Source organism: Accipiter gentilis, chromosome 14 (genome assembly GCF_929443795.1).
Source record: "Accipiter gentilis chromosome 14, bAccGen1.1, whole genome shotgun sequence".
Classification (NCBI taxonomy): Eukaryota; Metazoa; Chordata; class Aves; order Accipitriformes; family Accipitridae; genus Astur; species Astur gentilis.
In genome coordinates this window covers 6357140-6384546 of record NC_064893.1, presented here as the reverse complement: position 1 = coordinate 6384546, position 27407 = coordinate 6357140, and the positions used below count along the sequence as shown (strand labels likewise).

Below are 27407 nucleotides of genomic sequence, written 5' to 3'. Positions count from 1 at the left end.
GTAAGAGAGACGGAAACCAAGGTCTTTAGTGACAGGACAAGGGGCAATAGCTTTAAACTGAAGAAGGATAGATTTAGATTGGATATAAGGAAGAATTTTTTTACAGTGAGGGTGGTGAGACACTGGAACAGTTTCCTCAGACAAGTTATGGATGCCCCATCCCTGGAATTCTTCTAGGTCAGGTTAGATGGGGCTTCGAGCAACCTGATCTAGTGAAAGATGTGCCTGTCCATGGTAGGGGGTTGGACTCAATCTTTAAGGGTCCCTCCCAACCCAAACTGTTCTGTGATTCTGTGATATATGTAGCTAAAAGTTTCCTATGAAAGCATTTAGTAGCCCATTTCAGTGCTGCATAAAAAGTCCTCTCCTGTTCTGTCCTCTCCTGTATTTCATGTTTCAGAGTTTCGGGGCGGCGGGGGTGGGGGTGGGGGCGGGAATGACACGACACCACAAAGGCATGCTCTACCTGCTTAAATTAAAAAAAAAAACAAACAACCAAACAAAAAACAACCAAACAAAAAAAATCAAACAAACAACTTGCTTTACACTAATGTCATCTCACCTACGCTCCATGCCAGGAGGTATGTGGTCTGTACATTCACTGCCACCTCCACAGGGAAGCTCGCAGGGCAGAGAGGAGCACTAGGGAAAAGTCTCCTGATGGCTGTAGGGGACAGGTGAGGCACTCAAAGGTGCTAATGCTGATCAAGGGGAAACAGAGGCACAGCCCAACCAGCAGCTGCAGAAGGGATATCTGTAACACCTGCAGCTACAAATACAAGGCTTTGGTATTAGAAAGCTGGACTACTTCAGCTTGCTAAGAAGTGATGAAAATAAATGAACTCCATGGCTCATTTTTGAGGGGCAAGGAGAGTGTGCACATGCATGTATTTTACAAAGAGGAAACTTTATCATTAGAGGTAAGATTGTTTTACTATTCAAGGTCAAATCTTTTTCCCTAAAGTAGGTGGAGATATGGACAATTAGACAGACAGATACATTCACAGGCATCCACACATTGTTTTTTCTGTATAATTAAAATGACTGTTTCTTCACCTAAATCATTCTCAATCCATATATACCCCTATTAAATTTGGCTAAAATGTTCATAAGCATACAGTAAAGCTGAGAAAAATTGAGGAGGTGAGTGTATAGTATTTGAGGATCCACAATCAATGCTAGAAAATAGAGACCTAATTTTCAGAGGATACTAAGTGTCTGCTGTCAGAAATTTGACAGCCACCTTCCCCCCGCCCCCCATCCAGTTGCTGGAACACTAGCTAGTTCTTTTAAAACTGGACAAAAATGCACCATCAAATACCTTTTTGTACCAAGTGCAGGCCTCAGAGATTTGTTAGAAGACAATTTATTTTCTATTAGCAGAAAAGTTCTCCAGATCTGCAAACTTCCACAAACTTGCTGGTAATGTAATAGGCAAGTAATATAAGTAATGTAAAAGGCAAGTAATAGGGGTTTCATTCTGAAATCTTAGATGGCTTGAACACAATTCTCTCCTAGTACTAGCCCAAAGGCATCTCGCTTCATGGAACAGAAGCAGCCATGTAATCATGTGAATGCTTTCCAAGAGGGAGATATAGCTAGAGAAGATTAAGAAGGCACGAAATCTAGTATTCAAGAGTAATGCACCTAATTCCATAAACAATCTTTGATTATGTATTATTTGAAAGACATCAATTTGTAGTTCTCCTGAAGTTTATTACTACTTTAAATAACTTGAATTAATTGTTTAGCTTTTAGATTTTTCAAGGATTTGGCCAGATGTTTTCTTTCTAGCTTGTCTTTATGTTTCTCTTTTGGTACTTCTCTGATGGAAGAACCTAATTTGATTCTTCCATCTCATTAATACAGGCTGCAAATAGGTTTGACCTAGAAAGTTTCTGTTTTATAGGAGGGTTCAGTTCCTTTTCCAGAAGATGGGTTCTGACATGCTATTGTGTGAAACGGACTGAAAATATTTATATACAGAAAATGCAATATGTATGAGTCAAAGGGCCTAAATAGGCAGTATTACTTGTTCCAGCCTTTCTGCATTTGGCAGGGTGAGCTATGTATTGTTTTTACAGCAATCTGTCATTCTGTTGACCCTTATTTTATGTTTTTATGTCAGGGCTTTTCTTCTTGCATTATATTACTCTGTATTTGCTATAGCATTACTTGTTCTATAGTGGTCACCTGTTTCATGGGTTCAAATTCTATTTTATTACCAAAGAGTAAATGGAGAGGAGGGGAAAGGAGGGGAGGGGAGGGAATGACAACGATCTTCTAGTCCAACTGCCTGACCACTTCAGGGCTGACCAAAAGTTAAAGCATGTTAAGGACATATTGCAAGGGCCTGTCTCTTCACACTGAGCTTGCATCACAATGTTGAGATTCTTTAAATGAATAGAAATAGTCTGGAAGCGTGAGTAGATCACAGGGTGACTGTGAGCCATAGATAAAAGAGACAAATGCATTCTTGTGTGTCAGGCAACATATTTCCATAGGGAAGGCAAGCACTGTGCAAAGCCCTGGTGCGAACTAACCTGGACCACTAGGGACATTTCTCATTCCTCAGGTTCAAGAAAGATAACTTCTGTCTGGGATGAAGGCAACAAAGACTAAGCAGTTGATTAGGGGCATGAAGGGCCTATAGAAGATGATGACTGGAAGGAGCACTGCAAAGGCTGAGAGGGCTGCCATCACTTTCAAGAAAGATATCAAGGGTGAAGACCAAAGGAGGAAAAGAACTACTAGAGTGCAAGGATAAAGATGGTCAAGAACACAAAACCATTTAGGACTTCTTTCCAAGAGGATGACCTCACCATAAACAGGGTAGCAAATGTGCATTGGTGGGGAATGGTGAGGAAATACTGCATGCTCTCTATGTCTCTGCAAAGTTCATGCAGAGAGAACCAAAAGCCTTTCTTTCACCTCGGGTATCCCCACAACCAAATGAATGTATGTGATATAAATGTCCTTCCTTACATAGTCTGAACATACAGATGAATTTTGGAACCAACGTACAAAGTGACAATAAAAGTACCTTCCTTACTCTTTCAGGACTCAAAATACTAAATCCTAAAGGAAAAAGAGAATTTCCAGGGTTTTACATCAGATGAGAACATATTCCCACAAAGTGAGGTAGGCAAATAACTTCAGAAAGGTTGAAGTCACAAATGAGCTGTGAAAGCCTTACCCCAGGGCTAAAGTGCATTTTGTATCCCCTATAAACACGGCCAATGGGTGTGTTTAATAGAGGAGCTGCGCAGCTTGGTTTCAGTGGGAAAAGGGGATGTGACAACGATAGCAGCAATGGGCTGTTTTCCCAGTTGCGAAGAGTCGTTATTTGCCTGGATGTGCTTTGGGCACGGATCCCAGTGTTCTAGGTCTGAAAATGACCAACCTTTCCACCACACCAGTGTAACCTCCGCTCCCTTTTTCTTCAAAGCCTGACTTATTTCCATGGTGGGCTGTTGGCACCGTCCATCCCAACCTATGGCTCTGGTTACCCTTTGGCTTTCCTCCAGGCTGCAGCTACCGAAATCATCGCTCCTCACACTCCCCGTGTTTGTGTCCAGCCAGGTCAAGTCCCCGGTCCTCCTCGCTGCGGAGCCTCACGGCCGTTAGCTCTGGTGCAGAGAGGGGACAGCTAATAGGGGTGGTCTCTGGGCTGCAGGGTTGGTTTCTGCCACGGCCTGAGAGAAGAGTAACAGCACCAGGTTTGTCCCTGGGAGCCGAGTGGCAGAGGAGGCGTCGGGGACACCCAGCAGCTGGGCCAGTGCATGGCCACCAAGGGCAGGGACAGCCCCCTGGGCCTCCTGGGCACAGGGACAGCCCCCGGGGCCAGCACCCCAAAGGCCTTCCTCCGAAGGATGCTGGGCGGAGGGGCTGCGCGGGGGGGGGCCCCGTCACCCCGGTGTCACAGTGCCAGCAGCCGGCAGTGCAGCAGTCACAATGCCCCGGGGCAGTATAAAAGGGGCAGCCTCCCGCGCCCCGCTGCCAGAGATGGCCCGGGGACAGACCGAAGACATCCGAGAGGAAGACCTTGAGGAGCCGGTGGAATTCCTTGGCGGGGGCTGAGGGAGGAAGACTGGAGACTGGAACAGGCTGCTGGAGGGTCTCTACTGCAACACCATTTCCGAGCAGGGCCATGTTCAAAGCCCATCTGATGGATGGAATCCTGCTTCAACCTTTGGGGAACAGAAGCAAGCCCCTCAGGAGATGTGAAGAACCACCGAGCCCCAGTGGTGCCCGAGGTTGCCGGTTGCCTTTTCAGCTGGATAAGCAGTGGCAAGACCATGGGAATGCCTTCCTGAGGAGCACTGCAGAGCTCACCATCCTCATCACCTGTGGAGCCAGGGGCAGCAGCCGTAAGAAATGGGATGCAGAGATGTTGCCAGGGGTCGCAGTCCTTTGGAGCACCCATGGGTGGCCCAAAGGCGCAGAAAGGATTCTTGCCCCCAAGGTTGATCAGGCTGGGGGCATTTGGCCACTTTCAGAAGCCCCTGAGATGGCTCCAGGTTGAGGGAGAACAGGGCTTGGGCATCTTCCGGCAGGCGTGAGCAGCCTGTGGGACGAGGAGGCGGGTCTTGCTCATGTGCTCAGGGAATAGCCGATCGCCAGCTCTGGGGTCAGGAAGGAATTTTCCCCCGGGGCAGATTGGAACTGGTCTCTGGGGGTTTTTTGCCTTCCTCTGCAGCACTGAGCATGACCACTTGTCAGGGCTCCTCCGGTCCGTTGTGGCTAGGTTACTGCCTGCTGCTCGTGCACCACAAAGTCGGCCTCTCATGCCCTGTAGCTGGGGGGAGGAAGGCTTTTTTTCCCCCACGGTGGCCTAGCAAGTGTCCCTGGGGGTTTTTTGCCTTCCTCTGCAGCACTGAGCACGGCTGCTTTGGGCCATTGTGGCTAGGTGCCCGCTGCTCACGCTCCACAAAGGTGGCCCTCGTGCCCCGCATCTGGGGGGACGAAGCTTTCTGACTCCCGGGTGGGCTCCAAGGGATGCTCCCGGGGGTTGCTTCTTGTCCTCTGTAGCACTGAGCACAGCCCCTTGTCCGGGCTCCTCTGGGCCCTTTTGGTGTGTCCTTGCCTGCTGCTCTTGCACCTCCAAGTCACTGCTCATGCCCTGGCACTCTTGGGCTCTCTTGCACATTGCAAGTTTATAGCAGGAGTGAGCTCTGCTGTTCCCTTGGTTGCATTTCCCCAGGGGTTCTTGCTTGTGCAAACCAGCCTGTGCTTGGAAGGGCTCCAGGCTTGCTGCCCCATCAGGAGCTGCCACTTTCCAGCTCTCTCTCTGTGCAATACAAGCACTGGGCAGGCACGAGAGCACATTTCATGCATCACTGCCCAAGAAGCACAGCAGCGGAGCAAGTTCTGGAAGGCAAAAACTAACTGTGCATTCAAGTCCTGCCTCCAGATCACTGATAGAAATATTGGACAGAAGCGGCCCTAGAATTGAGCCCTCAGGAACAGCACTGGTGACTGGTCACCAGCCAGACGTAGCGCCATTCACTACAACCCTTTGAGAGCTGCCATTCAGCCAGTTCTTCACCCAGCGCACTGTTTACCTGCTCATCCCACAGTTGGACATCTTGTCCAGAAGGATGCTGGAAGGGACAGTATCAAATTCCAGAAAAACTACATCCACCAGCTTCCCTTCACCCACCAGGCGGGTGACCTTATCATAGAAGGATATCAAATTAGACAGGACTTTCTCTTTGTGAACTCCTCTTGACTGTGCCTGACGATTGCATTGTTTTTAAAATGCCTTTCAATAGCACCCAGCATGATCTTCTCCATAATTCTTTGCGGTCCTGAGGTCAGACTAACAGGTCTGTAGTTTCCTGGGGCTTCTTTCAAGCCCTTCTTGTAAACTGGAGTAGCGTTGGCTAGCTTCCAGTCAGCAGGGACCTCCCCAGGCTCCCAAAAGCTTTGGTATGTGATTGAGAGGGGTTCTGCCATAACATCTGCTAGTTCCTTCAGTACTCTGGGATGAATCCCATCAGGCCTCATGGATTTATGAACATTAAATTGATACAAATGGTCCCTTAAAGTGTCAGGGTCCACAAATGGAAAATCACCATTCCCGCAATCGTGGTCCTCCAACTGAGAGGACAGGGCAACCCAAGGTCTATCAGTATTATTAAAGACTGAGGAAAAAAAAACCTGAATGGCTCCGGGTTTTTTTCATGCCTATTTGTCAGGTGATCATTTTCAACAAGTATTGGTCCAATGTTTTCCTTAGAACTCCTCTTGCTATTAACATACCAAAAAAAAAGCCTTTCTTGAGCTTTAGCCCTTTGTGTCTTCCCCCGGCACAGAGGAAGCACAGCTGTGTAACCTTCCTGCAAAGCCTGACCTCTCTTCCAGAGATTGTACAATTCCTTTTTCTTCTGACTTCTAAGAGGAGTTCCCTGTTCAGCCAAGCTGGACTTCTGCCCTGCTTTCTTGACTTCTGATACAAAGGGATTGCCTGCTCCTGTGCTTTTAGAAGGTGGTTCTTAAAAATTGATCAGTGCTTGTGAACCCACAAGCCCTCTAAAGCAGATTCCTAGGGGACACTGCTAAGTAGCTCCTGGAATAACTTCAAGTTTGCTCTCTTGAAATCCAGGGTAGGAACTCTGCTAAACTTTTTTCTCATTACACCAAAAGTTTTAAACTCAACCATGTCATGCTAAGGTTGAGTATGCTATCAGCATGTTGATAATTTTGGATACTCATTTGGGGGATCTAAGAGGTCATCCACATAGGTCTAAGGAAGGCAGAAGGTAAATGCCACATGGGAATTTTGTTGTTTCATTGCCTGCTACACAATACAATTTCTTCTACATTGTGGTGGTATTTAAGTATACCAGTATAATTCTTTTGGGATACTCCCTCAGAATTATAACTGTGATGACAAATGGGGTGCTGGAAAGACACATTCATCTTTCAGAGCTTCAAAGTCTTGTGAGAAAAGATGCCAGGCTGACTGTATTTGTTTATGGTAAGAAATCACTGTCAAATATTTAGGACTCAGGTTGGCCTACTTTGAATTATTTTAATGTGTTTGTGAATATTCCTCTGTATTCTGAGGACCAAATCTGTCACTGATTACACTGATGACCTGGGTGCAGTTCCCACTGAAATGCAAGGGAACTGAAGCTATATGCATTATAAAAAGGCTGTTGCAATTAAACTTCACACCCCTATCCAAGTGTGATTCATAAAGGAGGAAAACAGAGTTTAGTGTAGTACAGTATTCGGTTCCCCCACCATGTGCTCCAAGAAAAGAGTGGATTTTTGTGTGGACTGTAATCTCCAACTGACTACTTAGCTATACAAGAAAATGGGGAGAAAGTGGAAAAAAAGAGGAGAAAAAATTTTATGGATGAATGGCCAGCTTGAAGTTTCTTTAATTATATTTGTTCTTCCTGACCTGAGCAACAGATCTTTGAATTTCATGCATATAAAGAGAAGCAGTCAGTCATTGCTAGCACAAGATCTGGGGCATAACACTTCTTCAAAGTCTGCTGTTATAAAGCAGAAACTATTTCCCCATCTACTGAAAATAGATATGGTTTCTTATCCTAGTTCAATGAATATCTCTATAATAACAGCAAATTATTCCTTCCTGTAATAGAGATCAAGAAGGGGTGCTGAAAATTGTCTCAGAAGTTCATGCTTCACTACTTCAAGCTTCTCTCTTTCTTACCTAGAGGTATGAGAAAGTAACAGTCAGAAATGAAAGGGAGAAGAGATCATTTGTAAGATTCCCCCACTCAGTGCAAAGAACTCTGTCCATCAGTTTGCACCAAAGAAATTACAGAGGCCAGGCTTTTATGAAGCCCCTAATCCTAACATGAAACCCCCAAATACAAAGCCAGTTCTACTAAAAGGATGGTGCTGTATAAGAGGATTTGTGGGTGCATGATTTGCTGCATCATATAACCCATAAAAAAGAAAGGGCATCACAGGGATGTAGATTAAGGAGTACAAGAAACTATAAGAAGATGTTGACCAGCAGCCTGTTGATCATTCTCCTTACTTATGTAGTAGAGGAGATTTCCAAGTGAGATTTTGGAGGAGAAGAGCTACAGAGATTTGCCAGTATGTCTGGGAAGACTTCTGAGAACAGATAAACAGATTTGAATATTAGGGGAAGTCACAAAGGTGCCTGTTACAACAGCCAGGCAAGATTCAGATGGTCAGTAGTTGATGATAGGAAAAATTAATTAATCTCTTCCGACTAAACAGGACATGATAGGCTCCATCACAGGATGGACTGTGAAGAACTATGTGAAAGGGAAGACAGATTAGCATAAGAGGGAAGAGAAAGCAAGATGCATAGAGAAAGCAACCCAATCAGAGCAACCCAGACAAGAAAAAAAAAGTATCAAATATTGTTGTATAAAATATGTGAGTAAACACTGGTATGTATTAGGCCTGGTAACCATACTTTTTTTCTTGTATAGCAACAGAGCCTAAGCACTTTCAAAAAACAAAACAAAACAAAAAAACCCTATACTTGCACAAAAATTCTGTGTATTTTTACATAGCATAAAGGTGCCTTCCAGCAATACTTAGTAATTCAGTGCTATGAAGAAGAAATTGTTTCTTGCCACAAGTTAGGTGAACAATATCCTGTCTTTTAAATTAAGTCCTATGCTTTTCTAATACCAAGGAAAATAAGAGAAGGTAGTCTAGGTAGAAGAGATCCTCCAGACTCTTGCCCTGTAGAAATGCACAAAAAAGAACTAGCAGTGACACTAAATGTATTATGAACTGGTGGATGATGAGAAAGATTATGCTGTAATTTTCATCACTTAGGAATTATAGAATATTAGTACCTTTAGTAAAGGCCCCTCTAGATTGACAATTTAACTACAACATTGCCTAATAATTATACAGGCAATATGAAATCTTCAGCAGCTTGTCTACTTTTCACTCTTATCTGCAATCTATTATACTCTGTAGTCTCATAAACAGATATAAAGAAAATGGTTCTGATTTTTTTAAGGCATCACTAAAAATGCTAATTAAACCTATAATGATGGGTCTACTGAGGATAGGGCATCAAATGCACAAGCTCAAGGATAAAATGTCACACTGGGCCAGTGCTTGAATTTAGAGAAGGACCAGCCAGTTCTTGATTATCATAGTTTCATGCTGCATTTGTAGTGTATTTTGCATTGATTTATGGTAGACTGAAGAAAATGTTGTGGAATTTCATTTGCAAGTGGGAAGTTTCAACAGAATGAGTTTTTCTTTAGGGTAGTATTCAGAGGAGACCAATAATTGGTATTTATGGCATTTGTCGATCTTTAAGACATGTCTATGAAAAGATTAAACCACCCAAACTCCCTTTTAAAGTAGCTTTTGTATTCACTGCTATCTTATTTGCTTGATTAAGTGCTTTCATCACTTCATTTGTGTGCATGTTAGCAGTGTCTACACTCTGGCAGTTTCAACTGCTTGCAGTCTCCAGAGACAAATATACTTTTGCATTTCTTGCACCTATAATCAATATTTTCTTGTCAGTCATACAGGCTTGACTGCAGAAGATAGTTGTTTTACTTGCTCATGCTGCAACAGGTGATGGGCAAACAAGGGATGCACCTACTGTGCTCAGTAAAATATGTCATTGATATTACATGAGAAGTGTACTCTCAGGAGGGTTTTACTAGGCCTGTAGAAGAAGTTCATGTGTGAACGTGTGAAACGCTGGGATCATTTGCTCTTCATGGATAATTTGTACGTTAGGTATGCAGTAGCAACCACTTAAATGTATAACCTCAGGGTATAGTAAATCTTTTTATTTTAGTGGCACCTACCTCCACAGGGATTTCTTTCTAGACCCTTGTCATAAATTGGTTTGAAGCAGATGTGTTCATTAATTGGGTCTAATAATGATTATAATTTATTCTCTCTCTACTGCCTGGGATTTTATTCACTATAGAGTCGTCATTTTATGAAGTGCTCTTCTTGAAGGGTAGGCTTGGTGGGGCTCCATCTTGCAAATAACTGATATACTGAAATCTATCCATTTCAGTCCAGGAGCACTACTAACATTTGATAGTAAGGATCAGCAGGATTGGGTCCAACAGGTTTAATATTGTTCTGAAGTACAATAAATTTGCTGGTTTTACCATATGAGTTTAAGCAGTCATTGATGTGATATAGAAGAGCTTTTAGACTTCTGAGTTTTTGTAGCATTCGCTACATATCAAGGTGCCACGATCAGATCACTGGTCAGCCTGTACCAGGGAAAGAGACAGATAACACACGTGGTGTGAACGCCAACTTCCGCCTTTTATTGCGCAGCTAATTCCTTTTATACTAACAAGGGTAGGCGGGGTTACAGATGCGTCATAGGGCTGCGACTAACCCTCCATCTTTCCGTGACATCGCGAGATCTTCCGAACACCAAACCCTACAGTTTTCACTGGAACTGTGGATACTTTTATTTTCAATAGCAACAAAAAGCCTGGCTGGCTCAGATAACGTTCTTTGAATAGCATTTATGTAATAGCAACTTGGCACTATGTGTATTTGTTTGAAAAGATAATTGATGATATTTTAGGGTTATAACAAATAGCTCTTCTTAAATACATCCTTTTAAAAAAACTGGCTGTATTTATCATGCTCAGAATCTCAGCCTAAAAGCTTTCATTATTGTTAAGTCAAGCTTTTACACAACTAATGATTAGTAGAAAAATTTCTGGAACTTCATTTTTACTTTATTGCCAATCATGACATTTATTATAGAATGGTTTGGGTTGGAAGGGACCTTAAAGATCATCTAGTTCCAACCCCGCTGCAGGGACACCTTCCACTAGACCAGGTTGCTCAAAGCCCCATCCAACCTGGCCTTGAACAGCTGGTTTTAAATATAAATGTTGAATTTTATTTTAAACACAAATGCTCTCAGCTTGGTTTCATCCTTGTTGCTTTCCTCCTCCTCTCTGCTGCAGTCTTTGGTGATCGTGTTGGTTTCCACCCATTCTCTGAGTCTTTTATCTATATACTATTTTCTGTACCCAGATGTTTATGTGCTAAAACAGATTGTGGTTTTTGCCTTTTCCCTGGGTAACACTATGACATCTGTATTTAGTTTTTTGCTGCTGTTGTTGTTTTCAAGTGTGTGCTGCCATCTATGGAGTAATCATTGAAATAAGTGTGATATAAAAAGATGTTTTATCAAAATATTATGGAAAACAAGATCTAGCTAGTGGAGAAGGTATCATAGAGCAGTTGGCCAGATCTCAAGTATTCCTGTTTCTCTGTAGTCCCAGATTTCACAGGTGAAAGTATGCTGTTTAGAAAATCAGCAGCTTCTAGGAGATAAGTTATTCAGTAGATTCATTTATAGTGGACAAACTGTCAGGGCAGCCTGAAAATTAGAATAAGGTTGCTTTGTCCTCTAATCCTGTAACCTGTTCCTTTTCCTTCCCTGTTACCTTTCACATGGCCTAGTCCTTCAGCAGTTTCTGAGGTCTGTTTATTATATCTTTCTTCATTTGCTTTTTAAAGCTTAATTTTAATTCCTTGTTCTTCCCCAGCATCTTGTTAACTGTCTTTGTGCCTCTCCTCTGTGTCCAGTTTCAACCTGCCAGGTTCCAGGCTTCCCTCCTTCAGATCCCTTCGGAATGCAGTACTGAAGATCAGTCCCCATTCTCTTTCTCTTTCATAACATTTCATTGCTTGATATCTATTTTAAAGTATACATTTATTGCATACATTTATTCAAGTTGGTCTGGAAAGCACTTGTAGAAGTAATTTTCTCTATACTTTTATGAAGTGCCTGTGGGGTATCTGTGCATGCGTAGAAGCTACCAGCTTTTATCTTGATACTGTTCATAAGCTTTTCAGCTTGCAAACTTTTGACTAAGGATTTTAGTGTCTTACAACCTTGAATAAGGTTAGGTATATGAGTTCCTGGCAATCAGAATTCCATTCATTTGAGTTAGGAGGTGTGACAGAGAACAACTATGTCTTTAGGTCTTTCCTCTGCAAAAAGGGGGTTGGAGTGGGTTTATATTTAACCACCACTGCTTAAATGCTTTATTATAACACAAGACATTAGAATCAAAAGGAAAAGTTTAACCTATATGGATGAAGTATTATTAAAAACATCTTCTTATATTTTTTTCTTATTGCTGAACTTAGAAATTGATCTTATTTCCCAGCATCAGAGACAAAACGAAGAAAAAAAAAAATCAATGCTGAAGATTGATCAATGTTTTTCAAAACTGACTTAATAAGATAAAAATCAATGCAGCTGTATTATTTGCCATTATTTTATCACCAGTATCATTCAAACATGGTAATATTTGATTCTTAAGTTAAATGTGAAAATATTTCAGTTACCTCCTACAGAGGCAAAAATACTTAAGAAGGAAGGATTTATTTAGTCAAAATTTGGTTTTCTTTTTAATCCTAATTTTGGAACTTTGAGTTCTGCAGAAACTGAAAACAGTTTCATATTTTAAGTGCCAGTATATAATTGTTCCTTTAATCACAGAGACTTAAATAGAACAAGTTATTACTTATATTTGCAAATTGCAAGCTCTGATCCTCTCTTCCTCCTGCAAATAGTAGTTCCATCTTGCTTTGTTGAAAGATCAGTACTCAAAAATTTGGAGGTAAGCTTGGGCGCCTCATTTCCCCCATGGCAGACTCACAGTGCTTCGAATTTAGAGCCTTACTGTACAAATGCATTGGCTGATTAATTTTTTTTTTTTTTCAAAAATGAGTGGGTTATTTGGGGGGTGTTGTTTGTTTTTTCCCAGTGATCATTTCCCTTTTCTGTCCCCACTGTGCCTAATAATATTAAGATCCCTTATTGATTTATTTAAAGAAAAGTCTTAAAAACTGTCTTGTGTAATATCAGTGAACCAATCCCTAAGCCATGAGTTTGGCTTAATAGTTGAGACTTTTTTAAAAAAATAATTTGCATTTAAATATTTCAATTGCTGCTTACTTGCTGCCTTGGGTTTAGCCCTTTGGGCTCCTAGTTTGAAATTTCTTGTAACAACTGAGGGCTAGAAAATGTCCTTTTAGGGAAGAAAGTCAAGATTCTCAGGTAATTACTGGGATGTGTGAACTGGGATTTTAGGGAAGTATCAGACATTGAAAGATTCCTGATAAAATCCTGGATATTGGCAAGCCTCTGGTAATGGCATCTTTTGTTTTAAAGATTTATTTCATGAGCACAGAAAGGCGGCTTTCTGCATAAATTTCTATTGAATTGAATCCCTATCTGGAAGCTGGGCCAGAATGTCATAAAATAGGAAATGAAAACCTAATAGTAGGTAGACACAGGTTTTGAGAATACAGGACTTAATCTGGTTCTCTCTTGGGCCTGTTACTTTTACCTCTCTTTTTCATATTCCTTTACTCATTGATACATGTAGTGAGTGTGCTCCTCTCCTCAAGTAGCTCTGAGCAGCAATATGTACATTCATTGAGAACAGGCAGTCCCACCCCTTCATTCTCTCCTTCATCATCAGCTTCATTATAGACAATATCTGCAACTGCATAACAAGAGAGCTTGTACTTGTAACTCTCCTCTCCCTTTCCTCCTCCCTCTGTACTGTGAGAGAGAAGTAGCATGGCATATTGCATAGCTAAAAGGTTATCAAGCCTGAATTTGTTACACCTCTGACTTCGGCAGGCAAGCATTTGCAACCACTATAGAAATACATGGCTCATCACCACATGAAGCTGGACACCCTGAGAAGATAGATGATATTGGATTGGTTTTCTTGTTGCTCTGCAAACAATCAAACAGGCTTAAGCTATGCAATCTGATACTCCCTAATTGACAGCTTTTCCAAGGTGCATTTGTTAACTGAGAGCATGACATGTATTGAAGTTGTTTCTTCATAATGCATTTGGCATTAACAGGAGAAGCTGTCGAACGCCTCAGACATCAACATCTCAGCAATAAGATATTTTGCCTCCAGGTTTGACTATATAACTAGTGACTTTATATTTGCAAGGGCATTTGGAATGAGCATATGAGAGGACAGGACATAAGAAAAAAGCTTAAATACATTCCCCAAAAGAAAATTTGTGAGAAAGTATTTTTGCTGCTTGGGACATTTACCTGAGTTTCACAGTTCAGCTGTTCTTTTTTCTTTTGGTATAAAACCTTGGTTTCTTGCTTAACAAAGTACTTGCTGAATACTTATTGGGTTTCAGAGAGTTCTTTTATTTTAGTAGATTAATAAATAGGCATATGTGATTTTATTTATAGTGATGAAGAATTTGTGTGTAAAAGACATGCTCAGGGGTTTAACTTGCCTGTGCATCCACAAGAGGATAAAATAAAACCCCCAAAATCCTCTATTTCAAAGAATCCTAACGTTTCCCCCAGATGAAGCCCATGTTTGTTTTAAGGAATAAATTATCTGTGTAGAAGAGGCCCGAGGATGATTTCTCCACTGATCTTGTCACTGTTTCGCATTTGCTATTTTCTTGTAGCTAGTTTTCATAAACAATTTCTCGGTTTCTTAGAACACAAATTGTGCCAGAACTCTAACATTCAGGGTGGTTTATTTGCGTTTTTTTCACTCTGTAAAAGATTTCCACTATCTACTCTTCCTTGCAACTGTTCATATGCTGATACCTCACAAGATGTTCACACAGGGTCTATAAGTACTAATTAAGAGCTTGGTCACAAATCCATCATCATTAATAGCTGGTGCTTCTCCTGCATCCCATGAACTTGATAGTTACAAGATGAATTTATCTTAGATGTACAAAAAATGTATTTTAATTTCACTTTGTTCTTCTTACTTTGTGTAAGCATGTTGCTCTAAATATTTAGGTTAATTTCTCTAGCACCTAGTTAAGTTTCTGCACGTATTCGTCCTTCTGGAAAGAGTACATCCCTGAAGAAGTACATGAAATTTTACAGATGTTGTCAAAATAATGAAGGAGTTTCAGTGGTGCTTTGACTAGCGTTGTTTAGGAAGTCAAACACAGATGTTTAGATAAGGAAAAACCCAAATGAATGGGTCAGGACGCCTTCATTTCACAAGAATAAAGAGCCTAGCTTTGACAGAAGTACCTCTTCCAAAAATGCCAGGGAAGAATGAGCAAAGCCAGATTCTCCTTAGAAAAGCCCAGAAACAAACTTTTTGAAAGCCCTGAGGTCTGGAACCTAAGCACACGTCTCTCCTCTCTCTGTAAACACCAATGACCTGAATTCCTGCAGCCAAATATTCCTGAGCCTTTTGGGGACACTCTGGACCTGTCTCCATCTAAGTACTTTCTGTTTTATTTGCAAGATCTGTTGGCAAATGCCATTTGCATCCCTGGTGAGCACTGACTCTAGAGGCCCTTCTGTCTTGCAGGGCAAGCACAAGTTGCATGTGGACACGGGACTGGAAGGCACCTGGTGTGGCCTCATCCCCATTGGGAATTCCTGCGAGAGCGTGACCACGACAGGCCTCAGGTGGAACCTCAGTAAGTCAGACACCTCCGGGATGGTGGGTTTGACATTATCTTAACTGCACATTTACACCAGTCTCACCAGTGCTGAAGGGCCTTAGGTGTTTGAAGGTGTAGCATGGCACTGAATCCCTGCCAGGCCATTTTTTTCTAGAAATGAAGGGGGTTTTTTTTAAAAAAGGAAGATAAATATATTTAAACCTGAGATATCGCAGGCAGAAACATGTTTTCCATTTGGGAGTCATTGTGCTGTTTAAATAGAACATTTGTTGAGGTCATGATACATTACCATCTTAATACATTGCCCTCCAGGGAGGGGAAGCTGCAAGTGCCTAAACTCCTGGTTATAAGCCATAAAGTTACAACAGACAAATAATAATGTGATACAGATTATTAAAGCTACCTCACTTCTCCTGAACTTCATCATGTATATTGTCTGTTTGTCAACTCTGAATGAATAGATCTTTTTCTTATTTTAAAGTGGGAAAAAGTACATTTGATCTAGAACAGGAACATTTATCGGTAGAGAAAGGAGGTTTCTTGACCAAAAAAATTGAAACAATCTTCATCCTTCTGCCCCCTTCTCCCACACTGAGTCATTTAGGAAGTATTTACTCGGGAAAATAATGGGATATTTTAGATAAAGTTTCATTAAAACTTAACAGAACCAAAGGAGTAATTGAGAGGCTCGGGTCATGCAATCTGATTTACATGGCCAGACTTTAGAATCATCCCATGTAGAAAGGGCACATGGTTCTCAAGTTTGCAGTGAAGTGCCTTCATTGGCTAATAATTAATCTGAGGTTGATCCACTGTGCTGGCCAGCAGCAGGTGTGCTAGTCCAGGGCGTGTCTTGTTCCACTGAGTGTTTGAGCATGTGCAGTGAAGGAGGTGGTAGGCATTAGTAGCTCACTAATGATAAAAAAATATAAATATGGCATTAATTTCAGGATGTGAGAGACTTGCCAAGTAAAGAGCTCTCTGGCTAGTGATGTTTTCATCCTTTTAAACTGGAGTGTAAGCTGAATGTATTGTGTAAGGGATGTTCTCTTAATTTGAAAGAGTCAAATATTTTCATTTGTACTGATAAGTACAGTTGACAAGTAAGGTTCTGAATCTTCCATCTGCTCATCTCATGTTGTACAGTGAATTTTGTGGCCTGTTGCACTGAGGGACTACTCATTTCTCAGTAAATGTTCTACCTTCCAGACCGAGGTGAAAGAAGCTCAAACCAGCCTCATGCTAATGAAGGGAGCATCCCTGAAGCCTATGTCACTTTGCAAAAGGGTAGTCTGTGGATCAAAATGTGGTAGATGCTGTGAGGTTGCAGTCCTTTTTTGTGGCTTTGATTTTTGGTTTAGAAAGTTATTTTTCAGATACATCAGATTTTTTTTTAGTTTAATGACATAAATTTCATCAGATTTACAAGGGGCTCATTAGAAAGATGGTAATTTTAAAGATGACCTGTTTGCTCCCACAAATGACATGGCTTTGTTGCTACTAAATTATGATTGCCTGATCTTCTGAAGCTAAGGAGAAAGGGGTTACTAGTCTAGCTGTGCCAGCTGGAGGGGAACACAGCAGGAGGTGCAATGGTAACAAATGGTAAGTTTGCATCTAGGATTGGGCTGAGATACCAGTTTCTTCCATGTTTATCTGTCTAGTTGTGCTGTAATAAACTTCTTCAGGTTACTTAGAGATATGGACCTAGGGGGATTTTTATTACACTTAATTTGGCCTTTTTTCTTCTTTTTCTGGGGGACAAAAAAGTATTCAAGTGACTGTTTCCCACTTGTTTCATGTTAATGTGACACCACCATCTCTGCTTCTCCTAGTCCTTGTTGCTGTTTCCAAGAGGAAACCTTGGACCTTTACAGTGTTTTCCTTAGTGATGAGTACACTGTACCCCATTACAGGCTACACTGTTAGTCTCAGTATTCACATTTCTCACAGGCTGTAGTTCCTCCATTTATTTCTCTGCATTATCATCACAGATATATAAACCCAAAAATGATCTGGTCTTCCTTGAAGGTGTTTAATCCATCTGAGACACCAAGGTCATTACAACCTGAAACTGCTCTTGTGCCCAAGTGACTGGAGCTAACCTTTACTCATCCAAATACAGATTTTGAATCAGGTTATTGTTCAGATACTGATAAATTAAAAGGTAGTTGCATCCCCCAAAAGGGAAACCAATATCTCAAATACAGCATGTAGTTAGTTGTTTGGTTGGATTTTCTCCCTAATAAATAAGCCTTATATTCAGATAACCTAAGTTTGATATTAGCTTTCATTTGTTAATGACTTCTGTGCTGCCTGTGGTTCTGCAGTAACTTTTTAAAATGTTAGTCCTCCTGTAAATTTTGATGGAAAAGCAAAGGCTCACCTGGGAAGAAAAGGGAATAAAAAGATACTGAAGTGTGACATGGATGTCAGCATTGCTGCTGACAGCTGGCAGTGGCAGAGCTTTCCCTGTTCATTCGTTAATGGCACTCTGAGCACACACTTTCATAAACCTCAATGAATAAAATTGTTTGGTTATAAATTCATTTTTATGTGTAAATCATGAAAGAAATGGAATTTTTAAGCCAAACATGACATGAAAAGCCTTTTTCTTCAGTTTGTTATGGAATTAATTGAATATGACCTAACAAATTTGGTTTTAAAAAGTAATTTTTGAGTCCTCAAAATATTTGTTTTAAGTAACTGGGTGATAAATTAATTCCGGAATTTCAGTTGTGTCTGAACAGTCAAATATGATGCGTTTGGTGAGAGGGGAGCCCTCATTTTTGCAAACAGTAATTTCCAGCAACTCAAAATTCAAATAACACTGCAGTACAAGAAAGAGCTGGCTTCGCATCAAGGTTTTTAATGTTTAACACTGATTTCCATCTGAGCATATCTAGATTACTCTGCTGATTAAAATTTGTAAAACCTTCAGTGGGTGGTCAGATGTTATCTGTGTCTAATCTACAGGTGCTGTCATGAGACTTCATAGCTTCTGAATAGAAAAAGACAAGGATAAATACCTAAGAAAGACAGAAGCTGTGTATTGGGGTTGAGAGTAGGCAACGAAAGCTCTCATTTCAATGGCTGAATTAGGTAAACCTGAAATCTGTAAATTATTCTGCCAGGAGAGAAACAGCGATGTCTTGATTATATTTTTAATATTGCAGAATTCAGTATTTTTTGTGTGTCTGTGTGAGGATGCAACATGTATGCATGCTTTTATGCATGCTTATCTTACCTTAGTTATTTGCTAGCACTTGGCACAAACAGAACTTTCATTTATTTTAGTTCTCATCCTATGGGTGAAAGAACTTGGAGAAGAAAGTGGAAAATTGATTAGAGAAAATATTTTTTATCCATACTTGCTATTGTGTAGCACACATTCAGAACACATTATAAACATATTCTTTCTACTCTCAAAGGGATACAGATTTTTTTTCTCTATTAAAATATGATTTACAGCACAGGAATCAGATAATGTTTTATCTGATTTGACTCACCTGGCTGCTTGCTGATAACAGCTCTCATGTCTAATAAATAAATAACGAAAAATCCAATAATGCCAGAATTACCCAGCATTCTTCATTAGGTCCTCAGTGGTGCTTTCATGGAAGGTTAATAAGAATGAAGGTAGAAATCAACTGCACTGCTCATTGAAGAAGAGGTTGGAGGGTAATGGTAGGCTTTTCTAGGAAATGGTTCCTTTTCTAGGAAATTGCTGTAGAAAATAATCTTGCCAACTAATTTACTCTTCATCCCTATGGCCTTTGATATGCTGTATGTCATACCTGTACTGAAAATGTCAGCATATATATATATATATATATAAACTATGTGTGTATGTGATTGTGCTTTCCAGATAATTTTCATGCAAATTTGCTTCTTTGGGCACGAAGTTAAATTGCTGTAAAATGCTACCATTCAAAAAAGTCCCACTGTCATTTCACTTCAAAAGACAATAGCAATAACAATGAGAGCAAGATCTGTCTCTAACTGTAGCAACAGAGCATCCACTGACTACTAACTTCACAGGTAAACAGGATCCCAAATCTTTCTGATGCTGTTTACATTGTTAGTAAAATTGAAATGTTTGCACTGTTTTCCTCATTGTTTTACTTCATTGGGGTTTTGTTGACATTGCATTGTGAATGGAACAAAAAGATTACAAAAGCAGAGGAGTTTTATGTTTTAGGAGAATTCCGAGTCTAAACGACCAAAGAAAATGAGTAACTCCTTAAAATAAGTTAGACTGTGAGGGACTCTTCTGGGAAAGGCTGTAAATTAAGATGGACAGGTATCTGTGTGCTAGTGAAGCTGTTTGTATAAGCACTCTGTAACCTGCTTCATAACTGAAATAGTTTATATGGCACATATTGTGGCCCCAGTTCATTCTGAGGCAAACTAAGCAGCAGTCCCAGGAGTAGGTCTGTTTTCAGTGGCAGAGTAAAAAGCTTCACAGCTGGATTCCCCTCTCCTCTGCTTTCCTCTCCTTCCCTCCCTTCTCATGTTCTTCACTGGTAGAAGACTCCCAGTCCATCAACTGGGATCTAGCTTCAGAGCTTCAGTGATGTATTTTCTCCCTTATTCGTTACAGTTCTAAGACCCTGGGTAGGGCAGGGTGACAGAAATAGTGCTGCTGCTCCTGAAGCTTCAGGTGATTTTGACCTTTTGCGAGCTATTTGCCTGCAGGAGTGCTATCTGCCTTCCAGGGTCACATCATTTGTTACAAGGCAAGGCCTGCTGAAATACTTTCCCAATAAAGCAGATGTTCTGATGGTGGCAGCCTGGCATCCCACTGGTTTACTGCAAGTCAGCAAAAGCAACAATGAGGCCATTGCTTAGCATTGCATGAAATGATTTCAAACCAAAAAGACCATTTGGCGTACATTAAAGGACTGATGAGCACAGAGCTCAGTTGTGCTGGGGCCCTAAAGCTGTATTTGCATTTTTTTTTTTCTGAACAGCAGCTTGAACACCCAGTCAAACTTTGTGAAGGGGCTTGAAATGGGGATTTGAGGTAATACATTCATTCCATTTCCACATATTTCAGTGAATGTTTGGAATTAGTGGGAGGGAGATTTGGTTCCAGCTCTTTAGCAAGGTAGCAGGGTCCTGGCATTCAGTTTGGAAAGGCTGCTTTAAGGTGATAAACAGATATGATCTTCCAGATCACACTGTTGGGGCAACATTACTGCTGTAGGACTCCACTTACGGAAAGATTCATGTGAGTACCTTGGTTCTGAACTAGCTCAAGCCACTTCCAGCGGTAAGTTTAGCCCAGTTGGATGGCCGTCTTTAATGGGACATAGGGAGTGTGTATATGATCCTTCCATACAGCAGTAATAGGCAGTAATTGCCAGGAAGGGGTAGAATAAAAAAATCACAGAGAGACTTCTCCAGCACAGCTATGCACCGAGCAGATGGCTCTCCACAACCTAATACCATCCTGAGGTAAACTGGAGACACTTATTTATATCTAGCTACATTGCCGTGGCACATTGCAACTATGGAAACTAATTTCATTGTTAATACAGAGATGAGAGGGTTGTCAAGAGAGCAAAATGCTGTTTTTTCCCTTGCATGCCCTGTGTTACTTCAGTCCCTCCTTCCGCTAATGGAAACGTAACCTGGAGGTATGAGGAAGTAGGTGCTCTGCTTCAGCCCAGCTTTGGTGCAGATAATCCTCATCTCTCTGGTGGCAGTAGATTGCTGAGAATACTAAAGTCGCATCAAAATCAAAAGCAACCAGCTGCTACTGAAGGATATGAGTTGTAAAGATAAAGCATCTTTCTGGGGAAAAGAGAGATCTGCAGAGAACCAGAGAGCTACCATTTAGATTGGTGGGGGTCCAAAGTAATTCTGTGGATTTCAGCGGTGGCTCTGAATTTTCATTGGTGAGTGCGGGGACAGAATTTGTCCAAGAGACCTTTGAGTTTATACTAAAGACACTTAACCCTAAAGGTATTCTCATCAGTCAACCTGCCCATATGGATAGTGGGAAATCATCTCATTTAGACAATGGCAGAGGCAAAGCTGAAATGTAATGGTGTACTTGCATGAAAGTCAGTGAAAAATTGGCCAGAGTACAAATGCTCGTTTGTCATATCCCTTGCAAATATACTTTAATTGTTTTCATATTTAAATGCCCAGAATCAGCCGTAATAAATGTAAATGTCACACTGCCGAGAGATTACCAAAAACAAAAAAGCTCTCTGAGGCACGTGAAGAGTTATTGCCAGTTCCCAAGGTCTCTGCAGAACGACAAAAGGGCAAGGACCGTTAGGAGAACAAATCAATCATGTCTGGCTGGAGTGTCCCAGAGTTAAAAAATGAGATGCATTTGTTTGCGGTGACTCAGTTAATGAACAAGTGGGCTATTTAGATTTTGGGGGAGTTGTTCAAGCAGGTAGGCATTACCATTAAGAATTGACTCCTCCTTTCCAATTTGTTTATGGACCTTTTAGTTGTGTTTATATTTTAGTACATACTGGTGTATGTGATTGATCTCTTCTCCCCAAAAACATGACACTGAGGGAAATTATTTCCTCTGCAGTGATCTATTTCTGTACCTTAATGGCAAACAGTTCTGGCTATTCCCTCTACAGTGTCTCAATTCTTCATTTGCTGCTCCCTTTGTAAACACTTGGCATGTTGTATCTGAGGGGGCCCTGCTCTCTCCCAGTTTTTGCCTTTTTATGTTTGTGGAAAAGAAGAGGTGGATTTTTCCTTGCTGTTATATGAAGTTCTGGAGAGGACAAAAGTCTGGTGGATGTCGTCACTGACTTGTTGGATGCTTCTAAAAAGTTATGTTTTGGCTGCAAGTTGTTTGTGGCATCCTGACTTGTAATTAATAAGCCGTTAATAACTGACTGTAGTGACTGTGCTCTGGAACTATTAATTTTAAACATACACACCAATTGCAGACCACTAAGCAAATCTGTTGTTTTCAGGTGAGTTGAAAAATACAGATTTCTGATAGATGAATACATGTCTTGCTGTAGAAGCAGCTGTGGCTTCTTCTGGGCAGTGTGTTAGTTTTGGCTGGGGCAGAGTTAATTTTCTTCATAGTAGCTAGTATGGGACTATGGTTTGGACTTGTGCTGGAAACAGTGTTGATAACACAGGGATGTTTTGGTTACTGCTGAGCAGGGCTTACACAGAGTCAAGGCCTTTTCTGCTTCTCACCCCACCCCACCAGCGAGCAGGCTGGGGGGGCTCAAGGAGCTGGGAGGGGACACAGCTGGGACGCTGACCCCAGCTGACCCAAGGGATATCCCAGACCATATGACATCATGCTTAGCATATAGAGCTGGGGGAAGAAGAAAATGGGGGACATTCGGAGTGATGGTGTTTGTCTTCCCAAGTAACCATTACGTGTGATGGAGCCCTGCTTTCCTGGAGGTGGCTGAACACCTGCCTGCCGATGGGAAGTGATGAATTAATTCCTTGGTTTGCTTTGCTCGCATGCACGGCTTTTATTTTACTTATTAAATTGGTTTTATCTCAGCCCATGAGTTTTCTCACTTTTATTCTTCTGATTCTCTCCCCCATCCCACCAGGGGGGAGTGAGCGAGTGGCTGTGTGCTGCTTAGTTGCCAGCTGGGGTTAAACCACGACAGGCAGTAAATACACATGTGGGAGTCAGGGCAACAGCAGGAAGCAGAAGAAAAAAGAGAGAGAGTGGCAAAACTGGGATGTGAGGAGATCTCATTTGGGATTAGAAACATGTTTTGGAGAGAAGAAAGGGCATATATGAATACAGAGGTTGAGAAAATGAGAGCAGAGGTGTTTTAAATAGACAGTTGACATCTTCCCTTTTGAAGCACTGAATTGAGACCAAAATTTCTCGGTCTTGTTATTTCTCTGCTGTTAGCAATCTCCCTCGTTTTCCACTGCTGTCCAGGCATAATAACCTACTTCTACTGTGAGTAAACTGGTCAGCTCAAGTGATGCAGGCTTGTCCACAGGATCTGCCTGGGTATTGATCCAACAGCAAAGGATGGCATTAGACATTTGATTTGAAAAGAAGGAAAACTCTTTATTTGCACTCTTATGGCTACCAATTCAAGATTCTGAAATTAGGGAAAACCAGAAACAGAGAAATAAAATTAATCAGTGGGTTTGGGTGTAATCATGGTTATAGATTCAGGACACTGGCATCATTCAGTGTCCCAGGTGTATTCTCTGGGAATGAATCTGGAGCCGTAGTTGAAGGTGCAGATGTGTACAATCTCAGACTCTCCCACTGCAGAAATTGAGACAGCTGGGAGGAATAAGGTGAAGTACTGCTGAAATGTGGGATTTTCTTGTGGTTCAGGCTGTTGATTGTCTCGAGTTTTTACTCTCTGTGAGTACTTTAGCTACTTGTAAGTTAGCTGTTCATTTTTCTTAGCACTCGAACTGAGCTCTCAGCACCCTGACCTTCCTGAGAGTTCTGCCTTGGTCCTGTAAAGCATAGGATACTCCAAAATGAAAGCTGTGGTATCATCTTTAAGATACTCACTTTTGACATTGTGTCTGTGCCTTTGCTCTGGAACAGTTTAACAGGTGCAATGGCATTATCAGTTCTGTTGTAACAAGCAACATACAGAAGCCCATGAGGAATTTAATATGCGTGCATTCAATGCAGATTAAATCTATGCAGTAAATAAGACATAAAGCCCTGTGATGAACCAGAGCTCAAAGTGTGTTAGTTAAGAGTATACTATTTACTGAAAGAGTCTAGCCTGCTTGGTTAATGTGACTGTGTAATTAAAGGATGAAAGCTAAAGAACCTGAATTTACATTTCACATGGAAACTTTAATTCTGGCATCCCATAGCTCTCAAGTCCATGACTTTGCAGCCTTAGCATTTCTTAAGAGTCCTCTTCCATGTGTATTATATCCAAGTTAATGTGGGTCCATGTGTTATTAACAGGCAACTGTATGAAGCATGTCACATTGTATCAATACAAGTCTAGGTCAGTATGTGGTAGCCAAGTTTCCTGTGTTATCTACATTTTGAAGCTTTTCCTTGTATTTAATAAGAAAATATTGATAAAGCCAATAAAACTTTTCAAACAAGTCCAAATATTTTTAGTATATTTTAAGTTGGTGGTGATACATATCATAAAACAAATAGTAAATCCAAATAAATGGGGGTGGAATGCATGTCAAGAGATCTTACAATCCGTATATCTTTCCTGTGGCATCACTCCTGAAAAACCTAAAAAAAAGATTCCTCTTTTGTAAGCTTTCAGCTTGGGGGTTCCTTCATAACAGCTTCTTCAGAAAGTCTGCTCCAATTAGAATTTTTTTTCCCTTCTGTATTCTGCAGATACAGTATGCGATAAATATATTCTCATGCTGTTAAGCATTAGAACACAGCATTTATAATCTAATTGCCAATAAGAAATCTCAGAACTATACATTTAGGTTTCCCAAGCGTAGGGCATAACTATAATTTACATAGGCACCAGCAATACCACTGTATCACCGCTGATTGGCATGCCATTTAATGATGCTGTTTATAAGACAATTTTCTAATCAGCTGTGTGAACACTCATCAGGAGCTTGCTTCTTGATTTAAAGCAGAGGAGTTGGAGAGAAAGATAGGGTTTGTTATGCTTATAAAAACAAACTAGGAAAAAAAAAGCAAGTTATAAAGACAAATATCAGGGGTTTGTTTGTTTTTTTTTTTTAATAAAGCATTGATACAGTTATATTAAAAAAAAGCAAAACAATTATAGAGAGCTTTGAGATCATGAATCTGGATTATACATTTAAAAGCTCAGTGCACAATTAAAAGCTGTGGTGTGAATGAGTCAGTATTGTTCAGAGTATTTCCTTTGTGTATTCTGAAATTGGGTGATGACAGCTTAAATGTTGACATTCTGGTTTTTAACAAGTGTTATATTTCCAGCCATCATTTAATAATAATTACGTGATCTGATATTGCAGATATTCTGTTGGGTCTAGTCAGTTGAAGCTAAAGCATGGTCAGTTTTCATTTGTTTCACATGTCAAATTTTAGTTTTCATCCCAATAAATTTAGCCAACCCTCTCTTCCACTCAAAGAATAATTAATTATTCCTTGCCTTATTCCTATCTATTTAATTCTTTTGTTCTGTAATGGACAGAACAGCTTTAATTTTTAAAATGTTATCTAAAACGCATGTGAGCTGGGTCAAGTGTGTCTGGCATGGAAACAATTCATCATATGATTTGAGAGTTGTTAACAAGATGAACTTCAGTTGACCTGCACAATTTATTAATAGCTTTGGTACACACAAGTAAAGTACTTCTTCCAAATTTATCACCAAGTAATCATCTTAAAACCCTTGTAAACACACTTTGCCATCCTGTGATCTGTATATCCAATATATGTTGAAGAATTCATGTTTTATGAAAACATTAGAGCTTAATACTCAGCTTGTGGAATTAATGGGAGAATTGCACATTGACTTTAATTTTAGTATGTTACTCTGGAAGTGCCTCTGTCCTTTCCTTCAGTGAACTAGGGTAAATTAAGCCCCTGATTCATCAGAAGATTTAGGCATCCATGTATTTTCATATACATGACTAGTTCCATGGAATATGAAGGGATTATTCAGTGGGTAAAGTTAAATGTGCACTACAAGTCAAACTCTGCAGCAGGAGATATAACCTTCAAAAATGCCTGAAATGGCTTTTCTGTATGTAAAATAAGGTGGTAGTGACTTTAATCTCAGTCTTCAGGGTTAGCTGTCAGTGCTGGTTCCTATTCGAATATCTCTTCTCACTCACCAATGCTATAAAGCTCCCTTTTCTAGCTCTGCGCATTTTTCATATATTGCTGGTTGGCTGTAGTAATTTACATGAATTCCTCCTTATTTTACTGTTGAAAGTCTGGGCAAAGTATGAAGACATGGTAAGACAAATTACTTTCAAATATTTCTCGCATCTGGCTTCTTTACCTGTAGTTCAACAGATGTGGTTTCCTACCAATACAGCTGTCAGGTCCATGCATCAAGTAGATTTTTCATGTGATGATTCTGGAAAAAAGGGTTCTGGATACCTACCAGCATTGTTAAACAATCTTAAAGTTTTCATTAAAATAGCCAAAAGCTTCAGAATATAGTACATGTCTGCATAGCTGTAAGAGAACAAAACACTCTGGATAGAGTGAATCAACCACAGTGGATTTGAATTATTTTTCTTACAGTGCTAAAAATTTGCCACGCTTTTGTGGCTTTGTCTGCCATATGTAAAGCAAGATTTTCAATCCACATTAAAACCGTGTATGCAGCCAATGCAAGGCACTCACTAGGGAGCAGGGAAAATTTTCCACATCATGTTATGGGCTGGAATGTATGAAATGCTAACATCAACATAAATCTTAGTTGTACTAGAATAAGTATTGTTCGTTTTCTATTTTAAAATGTGAAGCGTTGCTGTGTTTACCTTTTAACATTCCAAAAGCCTGCAAACTGGTTTTTGGCAAGTGCAAATCAACAAATGCTGGCAATATGCTGAAAGACAGCTTTCTGTTGTGAGCTTATGTAGGGATTTATATTGCTTATTTGCAATGTACAGTTGGAAGGTTGGTTGGTTCTTCGGAGCTTGTGCATGCCACTTTCTCTTTCCTGCTGCCTTTTGTTACCCTGTGTGTTTATGTTAGTGTAGTTCTGGAACAGACCTGGACCATTTAAGACTTGTCTTGGATTTTTGGGAGCTCTCCTGCTGGTAATTAATTTTACATCCCAAATATCTCAAGCAAACATTGTTGTCAGTGAATCTTTAGATTAGCTTGTGTTTCTTTTAATCCCTCCACAATTACTTTAGTGTCCCAGCTGAAATCGCCTCAGAATAATTTTACTCAATGTTGTGAAATTCACTTTTTCCAGTTTATGTCATTCTCTTACTTCCTGGGGTGATGATTCCCTAGATCTTTGTCAGTCTTGGTTTTGCACCTGTGTTTCCTGAATTTCTCTGCCAGTTTTGTG

At 40.6% G+C, this 27407-nt stretch overlaps 1 protein-coding gene across 2 annotated transcripts in view; it reads left to right on the top strand.

The window, feature by feature from the left end:
* TPK1 (thiamin pyrophosphokinase 1) overlaps positions 1-27407 on the top strand; it is a 321987-nt gene that overhangs the window by 240350 nt on the left and 54230 nt on the right. For both annotated transcript variants that reach the window (XM_049816398.1, XM_049816397.1), the window contains one exon: positions 15339-15450. In XM_049816398.1, coding sequence (XP_049672355.1) covers positions 15339-15450 — 112 coding nt within the window. The remainder of the gene's footprint in view (positions 1-15338; positions 15451-27407) is intronic.